This window comes from Pelodiscus sinensis, chromosome 9 (genome assembly GCF_049634645.1).
Source record: "Pelodiscus sinensis isolate JC-2024 chromosome 9, ASM4963464v1, whole genome shotgun sequence".
Classification (NCBI taxonomy): Eukaryota; Metazoa; Chordata; order Testudines; family Trionychidae; genus Pelodiscus; species Pelodiscus sinensis.
Genome location: NC_134719.1, coordinates 47180912 through 47203805, shown reverse-complemented (window position 1 = coordinate 47203805; position 22894 = coordinate 47180912). Strand labels below are relative to the sequence as shown.

The window sequence follows — 22894 nt, the reverse complement described above, 5'->3', positions numbered from 1 at the left end:
AAGAGCTCTTTCATGAACAAGCATGTGTAGATGGGGAAGAGGGAGCTTTTTAGGAATAAGAGTTTTTTTGGTGGCCATTCCATCCATTGCAATCACAGCTTACATGCAAGAGAGCATCCATTCAGTCTGGATGCTCTCTTTTGAAAAAGCAGATCGCTTTTTTGATGCACTTTTGCAGTGTGGATGCTGTTTCAGAAGAAGCTTTTCAGAAGATCTCATCCGAAAAAGCTTCTTCTGAAAGAAGACCTGTAGTCTAGACAAAGCTTAATAAATTGCTTATGGAGGTTATGGAATCTGCCTCACTGGAGATTTTTATGAGCAGGTTAGACAAACACTTGTCAAGGATGGTCTAGATCAGAGTTTCTGAAAGTGTTCCATGGAATCACTTTGAGAAACACGTTAACTGACCACCCCAGTTTGTTTATTTACCAGTGCCATGGCCACACAGACTCGTGGCTGCTGTTGGCTCCGTTTCACTATTTGCAGCCAAGCAGAGCAGAAGGAAGTGGTGGCACAGCATTTGGCACAGCATTCCACCAGCAATTTAAAGCAGCAGGGCCTCCGTCCACCAACACTGTTACAGTAGCACTGGTGGCCAGAGGCTCGAGCCCTTTAAATCACATGCCTATACTATGGTTTGCAGCACTTGGAATCTAAAGATTTACGATCTTATGGGGGAAAGAAACTGTGTGTATGATATAAATAAGAGAGAACACAAATGAAAGAGATAGTGCAGAACATTAGGTAGCTGAATGAGCATCCTCTGACAAATCCTTAAAAAACCCTTCAAGGAGAGTTAGCTGGCTGGATGAGAGATGAGCAGTCTGGAAGCAGTGGGATTTTGTCATCAAGGCTGCATCCTTAATCTCATGGGTTACGATCACACCACTGGGCATTCATCTTGATCCTGAAAGATGTCTTGACAAAACTGGAACACAGTAATGGACCGACAAGACATTGTCACCTTCACTGTCTCCAGCTAAATCTTGAATACCTCCCGTTGGCTCCGTTTTGCCCTTTGCAGCCCACGGGAACGGCGGGAAGTGATGTGGGCTGGGCCACCACTTCCTCCTGCTCTGCTTGGCTGCAAAGAGCGAAACAGCCAACAGCAGCCAGGAGTCTGTGTGGCCATGGCACTGGTAAATAAACATACTGGAGTGGTCAGTTAACGTGTTTCTTTTTGTCCTTCCCTCTGTTGTGTCATTTTCCACCCGTGCCATATCTTTACTAGCTATCTCTCAGTTTGCCTTTGGTTAGTACAGTGTTTCTCAAAGTTGCTCCCCTTGGCTAAAACACTGAACCACAGCCAAAAGGACCCTCAGGCTCCGTGGCTGCAGAGCTAGTAAGTAGCCAAACTGGGGGTGTGGGTAAGGGGTGAGGGCACTCACCTGAGGGGTGTAAGGTGGTGGGTCAGCTAGCTTCCCCCATTAGGAAGGCAGGATAAGGCACCCACTGAAGACACAGTGGTGGGGTTGGTTGTGGCATAGCATAAGGGTGAGGACACTCACCTGGGATGGTGGGTTTGATTCACATAGCATTTTTCTGAGAGTGGCTTCATTGACCAATTTGAGAAATGCTGGCTCAGTAAAAGCCTGGTCTAGCCAGCCAGGATTGTACAGTTTGCAACACTGCTATGATCCCATAACCAAAAAAATTAGCTAAAGGCAATCCCTAAATAGGTACACATTTACCAGGTGCCAGATAAGGGGATTTGCTTTGTTTATGTTTCTCCAGCATTGAAGTTGCAAGTATGAATCGGCACCAGAGACAAAAGCTGAGTTGTCTGTTTTTGGTATTCCTTTATTTCCCATTTTGTTTTATTTTGTCTTGAAGCAGGATCCAAATTTAAGAATAGCAGCTCCAACCCATCTGAACTAACATCTCTTTTCCTTGTTAAAGAACAGTTGCCAACATCTTTAATACACTCTACAAATATTCATAGAGTTATTCTTATAATACTCTCCACTGCTAGAGGAGTAGGACATAAGGGAAGCTGTTTAAAATAAAAAGTCTTATTTTATACCTTACATTTCAAATGTGTTATCTGCATTTTCTTCTTTTTTTCCATGTCTTTAAAATGTTAACATGACTTAAATGATTTATTTGCCATGGGCTCTCTTATTCTATCCAGCCAAATACACCAAGGATGCAGTGTGGAAGAGATTAGACAAATCCAGTACAGTCACATTTAGGTCTCTGAGACACTTCATTTTTTGGATAATGTTTTTCCACAGTAGTCAGAATGATGCTTAAAACAACAGCTGCTCCATTCTGAAACCCAAAATAAAATAAATTACCTCAAGCAAATATACACATCAAAAGAGCTATAGAATTTTAATCCATAGGAATTTTACTGTGCCAATTTTATGAAGATGATGTTCAGATATGAAAAGCTACAGATTGGACCTCCCTGGTCTGACACCCTTAGAATCTGACTGATCCCGGATGAGGGATTTTGCCGGACCAAGGAAGGTCATTTCTGGGATCCCCCTGCCACTGCCCTCCCATCAGCCATAGCCCTGTTCATAGACTCATAGACATTAAGGTCAGAAGGGACCATTATGATCATCTAGTCTGACCCCCTGCACAGTGCAGGCCACAGAATCTCAACCACCCCTCTTAGAATAATCCTCTCACCTATATCAAAGATATTGAAGCATTCAAATACTTTGAAGGACCCAACATGCAGAGAGTCCTTCAGCTGTGATCTGTGCCCAATGCTACAGAGGAAGGCGAAAAACCTTCAGGGCCTCTGCCAATCTACCCTTGAGGAAAATTCCTTCCCGACCCCAAATATGGCGATCAGCTAAACCCTGAGCATGTGGGCAAGACTCACCAGCCAGACACCCAATAAGTTCCCTATAGCAACTCCTATCATCCCTCCATTGACCTATTTCCAACTGATAATGAATGGTCAATTAGTTACCAAGATCCTGTTATTTCATCCAACCATCCCCTTATCATAGAATCATAGAACTGGAAGAGACCCCAGAAGGTCGTCAAGTCCAGCCCCCCGCTCTAGGCAGGACCAATTCAATCTAAATCAACCCGGCCAGGGCTTTGTCAAGCCGAGACTTAAATACCTCTAGGGATGGAGACTCTACTACTTCCCTAGGTAACCCATTCCAATGCTTCACTACCCTTCTAGTAAAATAGTTTTTCCTAATATCCAATCTGGACCTCTCCCACCACAACTTGAGACCATTGCTCCTTGTTCTGCCATCTGTCACTACTGAGAACAGCCTCTCTCCATCCTCTTTGGAACCTCCCTTCAGGAAGTTGAAGGCTGCTATCAAATCCCCCCTCAATCTTCGCTTCTGCAGACTAAACAGACCCAAGTCCCTCAGCCTCTCCTCGTAGGTCATATGCTCCAGACCCCTAATCATTTTGGTTGCCCTCCGCTGGACCCTCTCCAATGCTTCCGCATCCTTTTTATAGTGGGGGGCCCAGAACTGGACACAATACTCCAGATGTGGCCTCACCAAAGCCGAATAAAGGGGAATAATGACATCTCTGGATCTGCTGGCAATGCTCCTCTTAATGCATCCTAATATGCCATTAGCCTTCTTGGCTACAAGGGCACACTGTTGACTCATATCTAGCTTCTCATCCACTGTAACCCCCAGGTCCTTTTCTGCAGAACTACTACTTAACTGGTTGGTCCCCAGCCTGTAACTATGCTTGGGATTCTTCCATCCCAAGTGCAGGACTCTACACTTGTCTTTGTTGAATCTCATGAGATTTCTAGTGGCCCAATCCTCCAATTTGTCTAAGTCACTCTGGATCCTATCTCTGCCCTTAAGCATATCTACCTCTCCCCCCAGCTTAGTGTCATCTGCAAACTTGCTGAGGGTGCAATCCATCCCCTCATCCAGGTCATTAATAAAGATATTGAACAAAACCGGTCCTAGAACCGAACCTTGGGGCACTCCACTAGAAACCGACCGCCATCCTGACATCGAACCGTTGATCACTACCCTCTGGGCCCGGCCTTCTAGCCATCTTTCTATCCATCTTACCGTCCATTTATCCAATCCGCATTCCCTTAACTTGCTGGCAAGAATATTGTGGGAGACCGTATCAAAAGCCTTGCTAAAGTCAAGGTATATAACATCCACTGACTTTCCCATGTCCACCGAGCCAGTTACCTCATCATAGAAGCTAATCAGATTGGTCAGGCACGACTTGCCCTTTGTGAATCCATGCTGACTATTCCTGATCACTTTCCTCTCATCCAAGTGTTTCAAAATGGATTCCTTTAGGCTCCCTTCCATGATTTTTCCGGGAACCGAGGTAGGACTGACCGGCCTATAGTTCCCTGGATCATCCTTCTTCCCTTTTTTGAAGATGGGCACTACATTTGCCTTTTTCCAATCATCCGGGATTTCTCCCGATCTCCACGACTTTTCAAAGATAATGGCCAAAGGCTCCTCAATGACATTTGCCAACTCCCTCAGTACCCTCGGGTGCATTAAGTCCGGACCCATGGATTTGTGTACGTTTAGTTTTTCTAAATAGTTCCTAACCTGTTCTTTACCCACCAAGGGCTGTCCATCTTCTTCCCATCTTGCGTCGCTTAGCACAGAAGTCCAGGAGCCGACCTTGTCCGTGAATACAGAGGCAAAGAAAGCATTGAGTACTTCAGCTTTCCCCACATCCTCTGTCACTAGATTACCTCCTTCATCCATTAGGGACTGCACACCCTCTCTGATCACCTTCTTCTTGTTGACATGCCTGTAGAAACCTTTCTTGTTATCCTTCACATCCTTAGCCAGTCACAACTCCATTTGCGCTTTCGCCTTCCTGATAACCCCCTGGCATTCTCGAACTATACATTTAAACTCCTCCCTAGTCATTTGTCCAAGTTTCCACTTTCTGTAAGCTTCCTTTTTGTGCTTAAGTTCACCAAGGATTTCCCCTGTAAGCCAATCCGGTCTCCTACCAGGTTTGCCTCTCTTGCTACACGTCGGGATGGTTTCTTTCTGTGCCTTCAATAAGGCTTCTTTAAAATACTGCCAGCTGTCCTGGATTCCTTTCCCCTTCATGTTAACATCCCAGGGGATTCTTTCCATCAGATCTCTGAGAAAGTCAAAATCTGCTTTTTTGAAGTCCAAGGTGTGTATTTTACTACTCTCTTTCCTTCCTTTGGTCAGGATCCTGAAATCTACCATCTCATGATCACTGCATCCCAGGTTGTCACCCACCTCTACGTCCCCTATTAGTTCCTCCCTGTTTGTGAGGAGAAGGTCAAGCTGTGCACGGCCCCTGGTCGGATCCTTCAGCACTTGTACCAAGAAGTTATCCCCAACATTCTCCAAAAACTTCCTGGATTGCCTGTGTACTTCCCAACAGATGTCAGGGTGATTAAAGTCCCCCACGAGAACCAGGGCCTGCGATCTGGAAGCTTCGCTCAGTTGTCCGAAGAAAGCCTCATCTACCTCATCCACCTGGTTCGGTGGCCTGTAGCAGATACCAACCACAACATCACTGCTGTTTGCTCCTTTAAACCTGACCCATAGACTTTCAACAAGTTTTTCTCCCTCTTTATACTGGAGTTCAGAGCAATCATAGTGCTCTCTTACATATAGTGCAACTCCTCCTCCTTTTCTCCCCTGCCTATTCTTCCTGAACAATCTATACCCTTCCATGACAGCGCTCCAGTCATGCGAGTCATCCCACCAAGTCTCTGTTATCCCAATTAAATCATATTTCTTGGTCTGGGCCAGGACCTCCAGTTCTTTCTGCTTGTTACCCAGGCTTCTCGCATTAGTGTACAAACACTTCAGGTAACCAGTTGATTGCATCTTCTCCATTCGAAACTGGGGTCCTCCTTTCTCGCTCCTTGCTCTATGCATTTCTTCCCGGTATCTGACTTTCCCACTCCCCTCAGGGTTTTGGTCACCGTCCCCCGACGAACCTAGTTTAAAGCCCTCCTCACTAGGTTTGCAAGCCTGCCCGCGAAGATGCTCCTTCCTCTCTTCGTTAGGTGGATCCCATCTCTTCCTAACAATCCTTGCGCCCAGAACAGAGTCCCATGGTCGAAGAAACCAAAGCCCTCTCTGCGACACCACCTGCGCAACCACGCATTTACGTCCTCAATTCGACGATCCCTGCCCAGTCCTTTCCCTTCAACAGGGAGTATGGACGAGAACACCACTTGCGCTCCAAATTCTTGGATCCTTCTTCCCAGCGCTACATAATCTGCAGCAACCCGCTCAAGGTCATTCTTGGCCGTATCATTCGTTCCTACATGGAGAAGCAGGAAGGGGTAGCGATCTGAAGGTTTGATCAGCTTGCTAAGCCTCTCAGTGACATCCCGAATGCGAGCTCCCGGTAAGCAGCACACCTCTCGAGATTCCAGGTCTGGACGGCAGAGGGATGGCTAAGTCCCTCTTCGGACAACTGAGCAAAGCTTCCAGATCGCAGGCCCTGGTTCTTGTGGGGGACTTTAATCACCCTGACATCTGTTGGGAAACCAATACGGCAGTACACAGGCAATCCAGAAAGTTTTTGGAGAATGTTGGGGATAACTTCTTGGTACAAGTGCTGAAGGATCCGACCAGGGGCCGTGCACAGCTTGACCTTCTCCTCACAAACAGGGAGGAACTAATAGGGAACGTAGAGGTGGGTGACAACCTGGGAAGCAGTGATCATGAGATGGTAGATTTCAGGATCCTGACCAAAGGAAGGAAAGAGAGTAGTAAAATACACACCTTGGACTTCAAAAAAGCAGATTTTGACTCCCTCAGAGATCTGATGGAAAGAATCCCCTGGGATGTTAACATGAAGGGGAAAGGAGTCCAGGACAGCTGGCAGTATTTTAAAGAAGCCTTATTGAAGGCACAGAAAGAAACCATCCCGACGCGTAGCAAGAGAGGCAAACCTGGTAGGAGACCGGATTGGCTTAAAGGGGAAATCCTTGGTGTACTTAAGCACAAAAAGGAAGCTTACAGAAAGTGGAAACTTGGACAAATGACTAGGGAGGAGTTTAAATGTATAGTTCGAGAATGCCAGGGGGTTATCAGGAAGGCGAAAGCGCAAATGGAGTTGCGACTGGCTAAGGATGTGAAGGATAACAAGAAAGGTTTCTACAGGCATGTCAACAAGAAGAAGGTGATCAGAGAGGGTGTGCAGTCCCTAATGGATGAAGGAGGTAACCTAGTGACAGAGGATGTGGGGAAAGCTGAAGTACTCAATGCTTTCTTTGCCTCTGTATTCACGGACAAGGTCGGCTCCTGGACTTCTGTGCTAAGCGACGCAAGATGGGAAGAAGATGGACAGCCCTTGGTGGGTAAAGAACAGGTTAGGAACTATTTAGAAAAACTAAACGTACACAAATCCATGGGTCCGGACTTAATGCACCCGAGGGTACTGAAGGAGTTGGCAAATGTCATTGAGGAGCCTTTGGCCATTATCTTTGAAAAGTCGTGGAGATCGGGAGAAATCCCGGATGATTGGAAAAAGGCAAATGTAGTGCCCATCTTCAAAAAAGGGAAGAAGGATGATCCAGGGAACTATAGGCCGGTCAGTCTTACCTCGGTTCCTGGAAAAATCATGGAAGGGATCCTAAAGGAATCCATTTTGAGACACTTGAATGAGAGGAAAGTGATCAGGAATAGTCAGCATGGATTCACAAAGGGCAAGTCGTGCTTGACCAATCTGATTAGCTTCTATGATGAGGTAACTGGCTTGGTGGACATGGGAAAGTCAGTGGATGTTATATACCTTGACTTTAGCAAGGCTTTTGATACGGTCTCCCACAATATTCTTGCCAGCAAGTTAAGGGAATGCGGATTGGATAAATGGACGGTAAGATGGATAGAAAGATGGCTAGAAGGCCGGGCCCAGCGGGTAGTGATCAACGGTTCGATGTCAGGATGGCGGTCGGTTTCTAGTGGAGTGCCCCAAGGTTCGGTTCTAGGACCGGTTTTGTTCAATATCTTTATTAATGACCTGGATGAGGGGATAGATTGCACCCTCAGCAAGTTTGCAGATGACACTAAGCTGGGGGGAGAGGTAGATACGCTTAAGGGCAGAGATAGGATCCAGAGTGACTTAGACAAATTGGAGGATTGGGCCACTAGAAATCTCATGAGATTCAACAAAGACAAGTGTAGAGTCCTGCACTTGGGACGGAAGAATCCCAAGCATAGTTACAGGCTGGGGACCAACCAGTTAAGTAGTAGTTCTGCAGAAAAGGACCTGGGGGTTACAGTGGATGAGAAGCTAGATATGAGTCAACAGTGTGCCCTTGTAGCCAAGAAGGCTAATGGCATATTAGGATGCATTAAGAGGAGCATTGCCAGCAGATCCAGAGATGTCATTATTCCCCTTTATTCGGCTTTGGTGAGGCCACATCTGGAGTACTGTGTCCAGTTCTGGGCCCCCCACTACAAAAAGGATGCGGACGCATTGGAGAGGGTCCAGCGGAGGGCAACCAAAATGATTAGGGGTCTGGAGCATATGACCTACGAGGAGAGGCTGAGGGACTTGGGTCTGTTTAGTCTGCAGAAGCGAAGAGTGAGGGGGGACTTGATAGCAGCCTTCAACTTCCTGAAGGGAGGTTCCAAAGAGGATGGAGAGAGGCTGTTCTCAGTAGTGACAGATGGCAGAACAAGGAGCAATGGTCTCAAGTTGCGGTGGGAGAGGTCCAGATTGGATATTAGGAAAAACTATTTTACTAGGAGGGTAGTGAAGCATTGGAATGGGTTACCTAGGGAAGTAGTGGAGTCTCCATCCCTGGAGGTGTTTAAGTCTCGGCTTGACAAAGCCCTGGCCGGGTTGATTTAGATGGAATTGGTCCTGCCTAGAGCGGAGGGCTGGACTTGACGAACTTCTGAGGTCTCTTCCAGTTCTATGATTCTATGATAAGGGGATGGTTGGATGAAATAACAGGATCTTGGTAACTAATTGACCATTCATTATCAGTTGGAAATAGGTCAATGGAGGGATGATAGGAGTTGCTATAGGGAACTTCTGGGTGTCTGGCTGGTGAGTCTTGCCCACATGCTCAGGGTTTAGCTGATCGCCATATTTGGGGTCGGGAAGGAATTTTCCTCAAGGGTAGATTGGCAGAGGCCCTGAAGGTTTTTTGCCTTCCTCTGTAGCATTGGGCACAGATCACAGCTGAAGGACTCTCTGCATGTTGGGGCCTTCAAAGTATTTGAAGGCTTCAATATCTGAGACATAGGTGAGAGGATTATTCTAAGAGGGGTGGGTGAGATTCTGTGGCCTGCACTGTGCAGGGGGTCAGACTAGATGATCATAATGGTCCCTTTTGACCTTAAAGTCTATGAGTCTATGAGGAGGGAGTCCCCGACCACCACCACCCGTCGTTTCCTTTTGGGGGTGGTGGCTGTGGAACCCCCATCCCTAGGACTACGCATCCCATGCCTTTCAGTAGATGGTGCTCCCTTCTGGTTTCTACCTTGTGAGGTCCCTTCCAGAGCTTTAAGCACTGCAGAGCCTGTGGAGAGAGCTTGAAAGCGATTGCTTACCTCTATAGCATCGGGGGAATCCCGTGCTGGCCTTTTTCCCCTTCTAGAAGTTACATGCTGCCAGTTCTCTTCTTGGTCACGTACTGCCCTCACTGGCTCCTCTGCCTGCCGTGCTTGAAGGATCAATTGCTGCCTTCTATCGAGGAAGACTTCATCCTCTCTGATCAAGCGTAAGGTCGACACTTGGGCCTCCAGTCCTCTAATTTTTTCTTCCAAAATCTCGACCAGCTTGCACTTCGTGCAGATGAAATCCGTTCTTTCTTCCGGGAGGAAGACAAACATGGCACACGCCGTGCAGGTAACAACAGCAGACCCATCATCAACCATCGCTGCTGTCCTGGAGAAGGGATTTAAAAAGAAAGACAAGAGAACCTCCCGCCCTTCCCAACTCCTTCTCAAAACTCCCTGTTAGCAATCACCTGTTCGCAAGCTCCTTGGTCGCTTGCCCACTGCCTTATAAAGCCCCTCCCCCTACCAAGGCTCAGCCAATCAGCAGAGGCTTCTAGAATTCAAACTTTAATTAGAAGCCAACAGTTTCCACCTGCCAATCACAGCCCCTACCAATCACAGCACAAACTCTATCAAGGGGAGGAGAGGGAAGGGGAGGGGAGGGGAGGGGAGGAAAACAAAAAACAAAAAAAAACCCAAGCAAACACAGGGGAAAATAAATAAATAAAATAAACAAACAAACAAAAAAAAACAAAAAAGAACACACACCAACCCTCACTCACAAACACAAGCTCAGCACACAGCAAGAAAGCCCCAAGCACAACACCCACTTCCCTCAAGACTCCTGTATCTACTTCTCCTCTACCTGGAGAACTCCCCCTCTAAAGCCTCACTCAAACGGGGGGGGGGGGGGAACCCAACACCACCACACACCAAACAAACACAAGCTCAGCACACACTAAGAAAGCCCCAATAACAAAACACACTTCCCTCAAGAGTCCTGTATCTGCTTCTCCTTCACCTGGAGAACTCCCTCTCAAAACTCCCTGTTAGCAATCACCTGTTCGCAAGCTCCTTGGTCGCTTGCCCACTGCCTGTTGCCTCTCTCCAAGCCAGCTTCCCCCTGCAGCAAGCCCCTTGGCTCAGGGCTCTTGGCCCCACCGTGGCAGCCCTGCCAGTGGAAGCACAGCCCCACTATCAACCTCCCAACCCCTCAGAGCAGTCCTCTTGCTGGGATTCAGCTGGGTGGCAGCCCTGCTTGGGATTCAGCTTCATGGGGCAGATCTGTTGCCTCCCAGCCTCACCAGCACCTCCAGTGGATGGCAGCAAGGCTACTGAGTTCTTTGTTGCACCATCAGGCAACAGTCCCACTCCTGGGTTCTTAGCCCTGTCACCAGGCAATTCCATGGTTGGGCTCCTGGCCCTATGGTACAGCCTGCTGTCATCTAGTCCTGCCAGACAGTTGGGCTTCTGGGAAGCAGCGGGGATGCTGGGCTCCCGACCCTCATTGCCACATAACTCTATTGCCTCCCAGAGTTGCCAGCCTGGGTGGCAGCCAGTTGCACTGCCAGAGGGCAGATCTTCCACTGAGCTCCAGCCCTGCTGTAGGGCTCCAGCTACCAGCCCTCCATGGGACTCTTTGGTCCTGGAATATACCTGGTCCTTTTGGACTATGGAAGTTGCTGGACCAGAGGGTCCCAGTTAAGAGAAGTTCAACCTGTAGTAAAGCTAGTAAACAGATTAAGGTACATCTACTCTGCAGCATTATTTAAAATAAGCTATTTGGGTACATCTACACTAGCCCACTATTCGAACTAGGGAGGCTAATGAGGGCGACCAAAATTGCTAATGAAGCACGGGATTTAAATATCCCACGCTTGATTAGCATAATCCTGGCCGGTCACCATTTTGGAAACTGACTAGCCCGAAGTAACTGCCAGCGTTTACACGTGGCAGAGAAGCGGGATTCCGAGATAAACCCTTTAGTTCAAATTAACTGCTACTCCTCATGGAATGAGGTTTAAGAGTTAATTCAAACTAAAGGGTTTATCTCGGAATCCTGCTTCTCTGCCGCACGTAGATGCGGGCAGTTACTTTGAGCTAGTCAGTTTCCAAAATGGCAACCGGCCAGGAATATGCTAATCAAGCGTGGGATATTTAAATCCCGTGCTTCATTAGCAATTTTGGGCGCCCTCATTATCCTCCTTAGTTCGAACTAGGGGGCTAGTGTAGACGTACCCTTTCAGAATAATAACTCCCAAAATAGTTATTTAGAAATAGGCTTTATTCCTCATGAAATGAGGATTTATTATTCTGGAATGAGAACCAATTATTTTGAAATTATTTTGAAATAACAGGCTTACTGTGTAGATGTTTACCTTGTTAATTTGAAATAACTCTTGAAATAACATAATGTAGACATTCCCTAAAATACAAATGATCTTAACTGAAGGGGAGACTTACAGCATAATATCCTGTTTCCAGTTGTTAAACTTGTTTGTATATTTCTGTTTAGAAATTACATGTGATCCTCCATCGGTGACTAATGGAACCTACCACCCTCCAAGGAAAGTGTTCAAAGAAGAGGATACAATCAGAGTGAACTGTAAGGCAGGATTTCACTTTGATACAAATAATAGGAACAATATTGCCGAATGCACAAAGACTGGGTGGATGCCTTTTCCAAGATGTACCTGTAAGTTGGTTTTAATTTATCATATTTAAAACTGTTACTGTCCAGTTATACAAGTATTTATATAATTTCTGCAACTGACAATGTAAACAGAAATGAAACAGACATAACTACAAGTTTTACCTTAATGGACTTAGATAAACATCTGTGAAAATCAGATGCTATAGTATAAGTTAGTAGAGTTGTAAATTACTATACGTATGTGCTATGATTTGTTTGAGAAAATGTGCTAGATTCAACTTTCAACAGGGAAGATTTGTAACTGTGCGTATCCAAACGGTAGAATGTCAAGAATAAGACTGATGTTCTGAATGAATGGTAAAACAAAAACCTACGGGTCATAATTGAATTCTGAGTCAATCACTGAGGCTATGTCTACACAGCAGGAATACATCGAAATTAAGCTGCGCAATTCAGCTATGTAGATTGCATAGCTGAAGGTGAAATAGCTTAACAGTTTTGGTGCTGCCTACGTAACAGAAAGTCGACGGAAGAACACTCTTCCTTCAACTTCCCTTACTCCTCATGAAATGAGGGTTACAGGAGTCAGAGTAAGAAGTCCTCCACGAGTACATAAGTAGATTTATTGAGCCCTGATAATGACAGTTATTCTGAAATAATGCTGATGTATAGATAAAGCCATACGTAATAGCCCTAGGTTTCTACCATCTTTTTCTTCCCTCATTATCAATTTTCTAAAACTGTCAGATCCTATTACAGTAAAACTCCAATAGTCTGGCATCCAATAGTCCCACACTCCTGATAGTCCGGCATCAAAATGGCAAGAGCCTAGTGAGTGTGCTTCATCAAAAAATGAGTCACAAGGTAACAGCGGCAGCAGCTGAACTGAGCAAAAAGGGTAAAAAAGGCTTAAAAAACCTAAAACATTACAGTATACTGTATACAGTATGTACAATAAAAGGGTTAAGAACACTTTATATACAATATATAATGTATACAGTATATCTATAACTTGCTTATAGTACCTCCTGATAGTCCGGCATATTTCATAATCCGGCACCACCTAAATCCCATAGGTTCCGGATTAGTGGAAGTTTACTGTAGTAGGACAATTTTACCAATATGAGAGAGAAGATAACCCTGATCATTAGAGTGTACATGTTCTGAACTCCTCACTCCAGTTAATGTAACATTCAAGTAATAAAGTACAAATGCTGAGAAGAGAACTAGAATGCGAATATTCAGAACTTAGCAAACTGGATTTTTCTTGCATATAGTTTGTAATAATATTTATTTTAAACTTTTTTCAAAGTGAGACCCTGTGAGTACCCACATATAGAAAACGGAGCATTAACTAGGACTTATGAATATTACAGAGAACAAATGTTTCCAGCATCGTTAGGTAGGACAATTCACTACCAATGTGATCACGGTTACATACCTAAAACCAACGAAAGATACTCCATATGCACTAAAGAGGGCTGGGATCCCAAGCCACACTGTCTTAGTAAGTACATATACATTTGTATTTTCTCTAAAAAATTTACTGTACTATAAATACTAATATTTATACAGTGCAATGCATCATTGGATGGACCAGGACTGGGAATTGGGTGAGTGTTACTACTTCATTGCTCCGTTCCGGCTCCTGCACTCTCCTAGCCAAGATTGTCATCCAAGGATACAAGTCTCTCTTTAAAAGGATTCTTCTTCACACCAGATAATAGCAACAGCATTAGAAGGCACCAGAAGTGGGAACAGGCTTTCAGTAAATTGGCTGTAGGATTTGGAGAGGTGCTTTTCTCTTTTGTTGCTTTCCCTCCCTCCTTGTTGCTGATCCTTCCACTAGCATTTCTATCTCTCTTGAAAGGGAATAGTTTAAAGACTTAGTATCTCCCAGAGAGAGAGAGAAAGAGAAAGAGAAAGAAGATGCTGGGGTCTAGCAGTCTTAGAAAATGTGAGCAAAGATCAATAGAAACCTGTGTTGGAGGTGACCTATGAAGAGGGGTATTTTGTGTTGTGAAAGAAAAGCTAATGTGGTGCTTTTGTCTTGAGGATTTTCAATTGTCAGGAAATAGCCTGTGAGGGTGACAGACTTACAAGGATTATATACCCTTATGTGCTATTGTCCATGTCCCAGGTGTGTATGTACATACACACACTCACGCATGCATGCGTGCATGTACATACTTTCTGTCTGCTGTGTGGATAATTCATTGTTTCTTAGAGCATGTCTAAATTACAAAGTTCAGTTCATTTAATGTAAGTTGACATGTAACTGATGTGTAACAATGCCAGTGGTGTGTGTCCTTGCTAGCGGTGCTTGCATGGATGCAGAGAGCAGTAAACTATGGCAAACCATCCCAGAGTGAAGCTAACTGCAGAGGAGACTGGGAAAGGTTGCAGTGCCTTACAGTACCAAACATTGTTGCTGTGTGGAATGGGAACCAGACTTCACATTCACAGGTGAAGTTTCCTCCCTTCCCCCAACTCTACTTGGTGTCAATCGCAAACAACCCACATTCTTGTACCTGTTTTCAAAAATCTGGCTTAGCGTGGTATATTTCATAGGCCGAGAAACATGGACCTCACTCAGCTGTGCACGCTTGCTGTGAAAGTTACAAATACCTTTCCTGAGACAGGAGTCACTGTGCAGAGCATTATGATGTCCTTCAAGCAGCCCCCTAAAGCCAGTTGTTGCTTGCAGTAGGTGGATATGATGGAACACTGTTTCTGAGTCTGAAAAACAAGCTCTGGCTGGTGGGGTAACATCATTATGCAACTCTGGGACAGTGAGCAGTGTTTACAGAATTTTTGAATGTAGAAGGGCACTTTCCAGGAGCTTTGTGTAGAGCTTTCCCCAGAAGTGACACACAGCATTGCTAAAATGAGATGTGCTCTGATAGTGGACAAGTGAGCGGCAATCATTCTGTGGAAGCTTGTAAAGCCAAACCACTGCCAGTCGGCAGGGACTCAATTTGGAACCGATAAATCCACATGAAAGCCGTGTGATCGATCCCAACTTTCAGGTCCATTAATTGACTTCTGCTCAGCATGGTAGTGACTCTAGGAGATGGGTAGGACATAGAGGATGGTTTTGCTGAAATGGGATTTTCTAAGGTACATTTACACTGCACACTTATTTCAAAATAAGCTCTTTCAGAATAGAAACTCCGAAATAGCTGATTTAAAAATAGCATGGCTACGCTGCACATGCCCATCAATGAGCTATTTCAAAATAGAGCAAACAAACTGATTGGAGACTCAGTCACGTTTAAAGCTCCCAGAAGCACTTCAAGCAGGGCATCATGACTTCTTTGAGCTGTTTCCTGAACCTATCTAAGGATTAAAGGGACCCCTGTCTACAGTCATGTCTCAGGCTCTTCTCCTTTGCCTACTTCCTTGAGGGACAGCAAAGCCTTACCACTGCCTGCTCTGGTTTCCCTTGCGGTAACCACAGCACTCCTGCCATGGAGCCGGGTCTGCCTCCAAGCGGTCAATGGCTTTTAGACCCCAGGCCACACCTCCTGCTGCAGTTACTGCAGGCTGCCCTTGTGGCCCTGCCAGAGCAGGACCCCCAGCTCATTGTGGGGCACCTTCTCTCCTCTCTCCACATGCTGCTCATACATCATAACACCTCCCTCTCTTCCCTGTGCACCATGCGCTGCCTCCTCTGGAGACTGGGCACCAATTCCGACTGGTGGGACAGGATTGTCATGGAGAAGTAGGGTGACCAGCAGTGGCTCCAGAACTTTTGCAAGTGCAAGGACACCTTTCTGGAGCTGTGTGAGTGGCTTGCTTCTGCCCTCAGGCAACAGGACACCCACATGAGATCCACCATCCCCTTCCAAAAGCAGGTTGCCATCACACTGTGATGATGGTGGAGGCTCCCTCCCTGAATGATTTTTCATTCCCGCCTTCACAAAGCCCTACCAGGGGATGGGGTAAGTAGCGGGTTGTTCCTGGTGTGTTTGGGGTGGAAGGTTGGATTTGGGGACCTCCTGAGGGCACTGGCAACCCTGTTATTTTCTGTTTATCTCCTTCTACTGGTGGTGAGGACCCATTGCCCCCCGGGATGGCACGGACCATCCCGCCCACCATTATGTGGTCCAGGGCATCAAAATGGGGAAAGGTGTCTGCCCCTGTGGGAGAGCTGTTCTGTATGGCCCTTGCGTATGCCTGCCAGAACTCTTTAATTTTCATGTTCACCTGCTCCTGGGTGCGCATGTGGCCTTTGGTGGCCATGGTGGCAGCTATGCAGCCGTACACGGCTGCGTTCCTCCATCTAGTGCGGAGATCATGGACATTAGAGGCCTCCCCACAAACCTCTGTGAGGTCCGTGATCTCTGCATTAGTCCAGGAGTGCACTTGCCATCTCCAGCCCCAGGCTGGCTCCTGGTAGCTGAGGAACTGGGCGGTGGATGGCTGGCTGGCTGGCATTGGCTTCCTGGCTCATTCTGCGGGCACTGGATCAGGGGCAGCGACTGTTGGCTCTGTGCTGGCAGGCCTGGATCTGGCACATGCAGTGTGGCCAGAGTCTACCCCTTTAAGGGCTCAAGGGCTGGGAGAGATGAGAGGAGTTTTCCTGGTTTGGCCCAGAGTGGACACCAGGTGAAACTAGGAAGGGCTGGAGGCCCCCTATTTCAAAATAAGCATCTATACAGCACTTATTTCAAATTAGCTATTTCAAATCTGGTATTATTCCTCGTGGAATGAGGTTTAACAAATTTGAAATAAGCGTTCCACTATTTCGAATTAATTTCAAAATAGTGTTTTGCCTGTGTAACATTAAAGTTAATTCAAAATAATGGCTGTTATTTCAAATTAACTTTGATGTGTAGACATACCCGGCGAGAATTGGCATGACCATATATACCAAAAGAATACAATGAAAAAAGTAAACACATTATTAAACTGACAAATCAGATTTAGTACAGAAGGTGAGGTGAAGGGGAGGGAGGTAAGGAGTAGCTAATCAATGAATGGCTAATCGGGGTGATAAGTGGGAAGCTATCTTTGTAATGGTTAACGTGATTAGCATCTTTGTTAAGGCCCATTTGTAAAGTGTCAAATTTGAGCATGAAAGAAAATTCTGAAGTTTCCCTCTGTAATCTGGTGTTAAAGTTTCTTTGAAGTAAGATCCATATCTTAAGGTCATTAAGGCTATGTCCAGGTAGGTTGAAATGAAAAGCAACTGGTTTTTCCTTGTGAAGATGTCTGATGTCTGATTTGTAGACATTAATTCTTTGGCGAAGTGTCTGAGACGTTTGTCCAATATACATAGCAGAAGGACACTGTTGGCACATGATGGCTTAAATTATATTTCTGGAGGAACAGGAATATGTGTTCTTGATCCTATAACTGACATGGTTAGGTCCAGTGATGGTGTCACCAGAGTAAATATGTGGACAAAGTTGGCAACGGGGTGGGTTGCAAGGGAAAGTTCCAGGACTGGTATTAATGTGGTATGACCTGTGATTGCCACCAAATGTGAGTTTTGGATGATTTTGTTAGGTGTTTAAATAAAGGCTCATCCACTACTTCTTTCTGGTTAGGTGGTCTGGAGTAGGCCCCTACTATGACATCTCTTATTTTTTCTCTTTAATTCTTACCTAGAGATTTTCATCAAGCCTATCTCCTATTTCCATCTCAACCTCAGTGCAAGTATATACATTTTTAATACAAGCCAATATATTCTCCCTGTTCCCCTACCTGTCCCTCCTCAGCAATTTGTACTCTTCTTTACCAATATTCCAGTCATAAGTATCAACCCATTAAGTCTCTGTGATGCCAACTATGTCATAGTTGTGTTTACAGCCTCTCCCCAACTTATGAACCAGTTACAGACCAAGCAATTGGTTGTAACTCGTTTTTTTCGTAAGTCGGACCCCATAGAGTTACACACGACCGTGCTGTTCGTAAGTGCGGATCGTGTTCGTAACCCAGGATCTGCCATTTACCACAGCTTCAGTTGTAAATGCAAATGGCCATAAGTCAACCGTTCACTATTCAGGGACCGGCTGTATTTATGAGCATTTCAAGTTCTTCCTGCTTATTCCTTGTACTTAAATCAGAATACAGACATGAAAGATACTGATTTGATCCCCTTAGTTTTGTCTTATCTCTCCTTTGTGCCTTCTAAAACAGAATGTTCCCCCTTGCTTTGAACTGTTTTCCCAGGTCTCTATATTTTTTTATTTACCTTTGGGCTTTGGTCACCTGCCCCTTTGAAACTCAGTTAAAAGACCTCCTCACTAGGTTAGCCAATCTGTATCCAAATATGCTCTTCCCCTTCCTTGATAGGGGCGCCCATCTCTGCTTTTTACTCATTCTTCCCGGATAAATATCCTGTGGTCAAGGAAGCCAAAACTCTCCTTTCAATACCGACATTACAGCCAGGCATTTACCTCCAAGATGCAGTCTTTTCTTCCACTCCTACCATTGAATGAAAAAATGGAAGAGAACATGACTGGTTCTACAAACTCCTTCAATCTTTCTCACAATAGCTTTAGTGCCCACAATGGTGAGTAGCATGAGGGTAGTAATCAGACGTTCAGATGATCCTCAACAATTCCTCATTAATGTCTCAGATAGCACTTGGAATGACATATTAGGATGACAGATGGGTACCTCTGCCCCCCTCAAAAGAAAGTCCCAAGTCGCCACTACCCTGTGTTTCTTCCTGGGAGTGGTAGCTGCAGACATCCCAGTTTTGGGGGCACAAGCCTTCTCCTCTTCTACCTTAGCAGATTATTCCTCAACTGTGATTTGTTTGTTTTTGTTTTCTTTTTTCTGTTAAATGCTTGACTTCCATTTGCTACCTGAACTCAAGCCTTTTCTTCCCTTTTTTTTAGAAATATGTTCTCTTGATTCTTTCGAACATGGTTATTTTCTGAATAGTTATAGGACAACCTATAAAGAAGGTGTTGAAATTTCATATGCATGTTGGTATGATTATGTACCTGAAAATCCAGAAGCCAAAGCTGTATGTACAAAGAATAACTGGATGCCTCCTCCAAGATGTATCTATAAAAGTAAGCAATATTTATCTTCTATTGAGGGGCTGGTTAAAAAACCATCAACATGCCTAAGAGAAATGCAGAAATACCAGTTCTACCAGGTGACTTGTCATGTCAATGCAATGATTCACTAAGTAACTGTGTTGTTGTATTTCTGTGACTCTCAAACTTCTTCGCCCATCAGTTTCCTGCTATTTGCCACCCCATTTGCTGTGTTATTTCTAAATGTTAGATTGTAAACTCCTTGGGAAAGGTACCAGGTATGTCTTTGTCTTCTGTGACAAGATGAGCATATTTTGTGGAGTGTTAGAGAATAATATCCTGGAGGTCAGCAAATCCAAGCATAGAAGGAACTCCAAAATGTGACGAGAAGTCTGGTGGCACCTTATAGACTAATTGAAGTGTTGGAGCATAAGCTTTCGTGGGCAAAGACCCACTTCGTCAGATGCATCTGGCGAAGTGGGTCTTTGCCCACGAAAGCTTGTGCTCCAACACTTCAGTTAGTCTATAAGGTGCCACAGGACTCCTCGCCGTTTTTGCAGATTCAGAGTAACACGGCTACCCCTCTGCTCCAAAATGTGAGTTTGTCTCATGGATAATATCCTGTTGGTTACACCCTTTCATTCAAACTGAGGGAATCCAGCATGCTTGTTGATCATAACTGTGGAAATACTGCAGTGGGAAAGGCTGTCCCTGAAGAAGGCATGTTAAGTGATAATGTCTATGTGATATTTCATCACTGTCTCTCTCAGGCTACATTTAGACCTCAGGCTTCTTTCAGAACAAGCTTTTTTCGGATGAGATCTTCTGAAAAAACGTCATCCAAAAGAGAGCATCTACACTACAAAGGCACATCAAAAAAGCAATGCGTTTTTTTTTGAAAGAGAGCATCCAGACTGAATGAATTCTATCCCCCATGTAAGCTGTGATTGCTATGGATGGAATGACCACCATGGCACCTGTGCTTTTTCCTCTTTCCTCTTCTTCCAAAAGAACTCCCTCTTCCCCATCCACACACACCTTTTTGTATAAGAGCTCTTTTGCAAAAGGCGTTCTTCCTCATAGAATGAGGAGTACAAATGCTGGGAAAATCCCTCTGTTCTTTCAATTTATTTACAAGAGAACATGATTGTAGTGTGGATGTTCCTCAAGTTTTATAGGAAAAACGTCTGTTTTTCTGACAAAACTCTGTAGTGTAGACATACCCCCACTGATTAGCCCCTTATGATTTGTAAGGTACATAAACTATGAAGCTGCTTCCCAATATCAGCACACAATAAAAAAACAGAACTTCTCACAAAGTAAGAGCCAGCAGTGTTGGAACCAAACTTACCATTTTCAGTCCAACCATTCGTGACATTGGTTTTGGCAAGTCAGTATCAGGAATGATCATGAGAGATGAGAAACACTGGCATGCACGCTGATGATTTCTTGTTTTCTTCTCCCACTTTCCAAAAGTCTGCAGGAATGTGTTCAAAAACTTTTTAGTGATCCTCCATTTCATTTTAGATGTATTTCTTCTATGGTCACCTTATTCTTACAAACAAACTTATGAATTAACAGTATTTATCTTTAGGTAATGTCATTTTCTATTTTAGAATCATGTGAAAAAGCTCAGATGAGCAATGGTTATTACACCCAAGTTAAGGACAAATTTGAATTAAATGAAGAAGCAACATACAGGTGTCTGGCTGGTTACACGACTCCTGAAGGAAATGAGGAGGGGACTATACAATGCCTTAAAGAAGGATGGACTTCACTCCCCAAGTGCATTAGTGAGTAAAGAGCCAGAGCACAAAATCTTACGAACTTTCTGGCAATTATTCTTGCTTTAGGTTTCTTAGTAATCATCCTCTGATTTTAAGGATCTATCACACTGACATATTTCACAACAGAATAGTCTACAAAATTAGCACAATAAATAAACAAGCCTTCCTTTGGATGAGTGCCTTTTTATTAAGTGATATCCCATATTTCTAGAGTACTGTGCACATTTCTATAGGATGTGGATTCCTTGCATCTCATTTCCCATTTAGCAATCAGTAAGGAGATGTGTATGGGTTGTGTGGTGTTCATGAATGTCATGATTTGAAAAGTCTCTGTGGGTAGCCATTTTATTCTGTATCAGTGAGGAATCTTGTGGTACCTTAAAAGCTAATCGATTTATATGGCAAAGACGCACCTGACAAAGTCATTTTTACCCACAAAAACGTATTCCCAAAAAAATCTGTTACACTTTAAGATGCCACAAGACTCCTTGTTGTGCTTGAAAATAAAGGCAGGGAGCATGCCAGTGCCACAGCATGGATTACTGTGGCTTGTAAACAAGAAGCAGATCCTCAAATAGGATAAAAAGGGTTCAGTGTTACAATCCACATTAGTCAGTATGGCTGTGTCTAGACTGGCAAGTTTTTCTACAAAATCATTTGATTTTGCGGAAAAACTTGCCAGCTGTCTATGCTAGCCACTTGAATTTCCACAAAAGCACTGACAATCTCCTGTAAAATTATCAGTGCTTTTCTGGAAATACTATGCTGCTCCCTTCGGGCAAAAGTCTTTCTCCAAAAGACTTTTGTGCAAAAAGGCCAGTGTAGACAGCAAAGTAGTGTTTTCCTCAAAAAAGCCCTGATCCCGAAAATGGCGATTGGGGCTTTTTGGGGAAAACCGCGTCTAGATTGGCCACGGACGCTTTTCCGCAGAAAGTGCTTTTGCGGAAAAGCATCCTGCCAATCTAGACATGCTTTTCCAAAAATGCTTTTAACGGAAAACTTTTCTGTTAAAAGCATTTTTGGAAAATCATGCCAGTGTAAACGTAGCCTACACGTATAGCCCCATGGCACAACACAGCAGAAAACAGTTGGCTGGTTAAAATATCCTCTACCACGTATGTCTGAAGGGGTTGTTAGGGTAAAGATAGCATGGATGTCTTGGCCCTTCAGGTGCTAAAATGACCCATTGGAGCATACATAACTGCCAAAGAAAGGCTGAAGAAGGAGGAGTAACCTCAAGATCTGGAAGGCCCAATGGGGGGGGTTAAAATCACCTTTGTTTGATCTCTTGCTCTGGTTCCATGCTGAGCACAGCTGGACCAGACTTTACAATCTGTATTCTGGATTCTCTAGAGTGGAGCAGAATCCACCCCTTTCAGATACTCAGGTGAGCAAAACTACAAGCCAACTGTGACAGCCATAGTAAAACTATATAGTACACCAAGGAAAGAAGGAAATTTATCACAGTCTCAAATGTCAGGGAAAAGAACGAATCCAAGGAAGACAAACATTTGTGCTAGATATTAGGGAGATATTTTCCATTTTAAGAGCGTAAGAGTTCACTCTGAAGAGAAAGGTTTGAGTCATCATCACTGTAGAAATATTCAAGGACAAACAGTTCTGGTAAACATGAGTGGGAATGATGTAAGAAGCAAGGATGCAAAATGCAGATACATACTGTGATAGACCCAGACTAGCCATCTGCCACTCACTGGTGGAGATGAGACATGCTGGGGCTTGGGTGAACAGCTTTCTTTCCTGAGTTAAAAAAAATGAAGCCTAAAACCACCATAATCAGGCAGGCACCTTGGGTTCAATTAGAACTTGCTAGAAGCCACAAAGGGTATGTCTACACTAGCTTGTTAGTTCGAGATAGGTAGGCAAATGAGGGCAACCGGAGTTGCAAATGAAGCCTGGGATTTAAATATCCCGGGCTTCATTTGCATCTTCCCAGGTGCCGCCATTTTTAAATCCCCCTTAGTCCGAACTCCGTGCCCGCAGCTACAT

General features: G+C 44.7%; 1 protein-coding gene across 6 annotated transcripts in view; it reads left to right on the top strand.

Annotated features, from left to right (window-relative positions):
* The window catches only part of CFH (complement factor H), a 132380-nt gene that overhangs the window by 50269 nt on the left and 59217 nt on the right, over positions 1-22894 (top strand). For 4 of the 6 annotated variants that reach the window (XM_075936700.1, XM_075936698.1, XM_075936697.1 and 1 more), the window contains exons 7-10: positions 11962-12141; positions 13412-13606; positions 18954-19133; positions 20717-20893. In XM_075936700.1, the coding sequence (XP_075792815.1) occupies positions 11962-12141; positions 13412-13606; positions 18954-19133; positions 20717-20893 (732 nt within the window). The remainder of the gene's footprint in view (positions 1-11961; positions 12142-13411; positions 13607-18953; positions 19134-20716; positions 20894-22894) is intronic. The other 2 variants (XM_075936701.1, XM_075936702.1) reach the window with 2 other exon arrangements.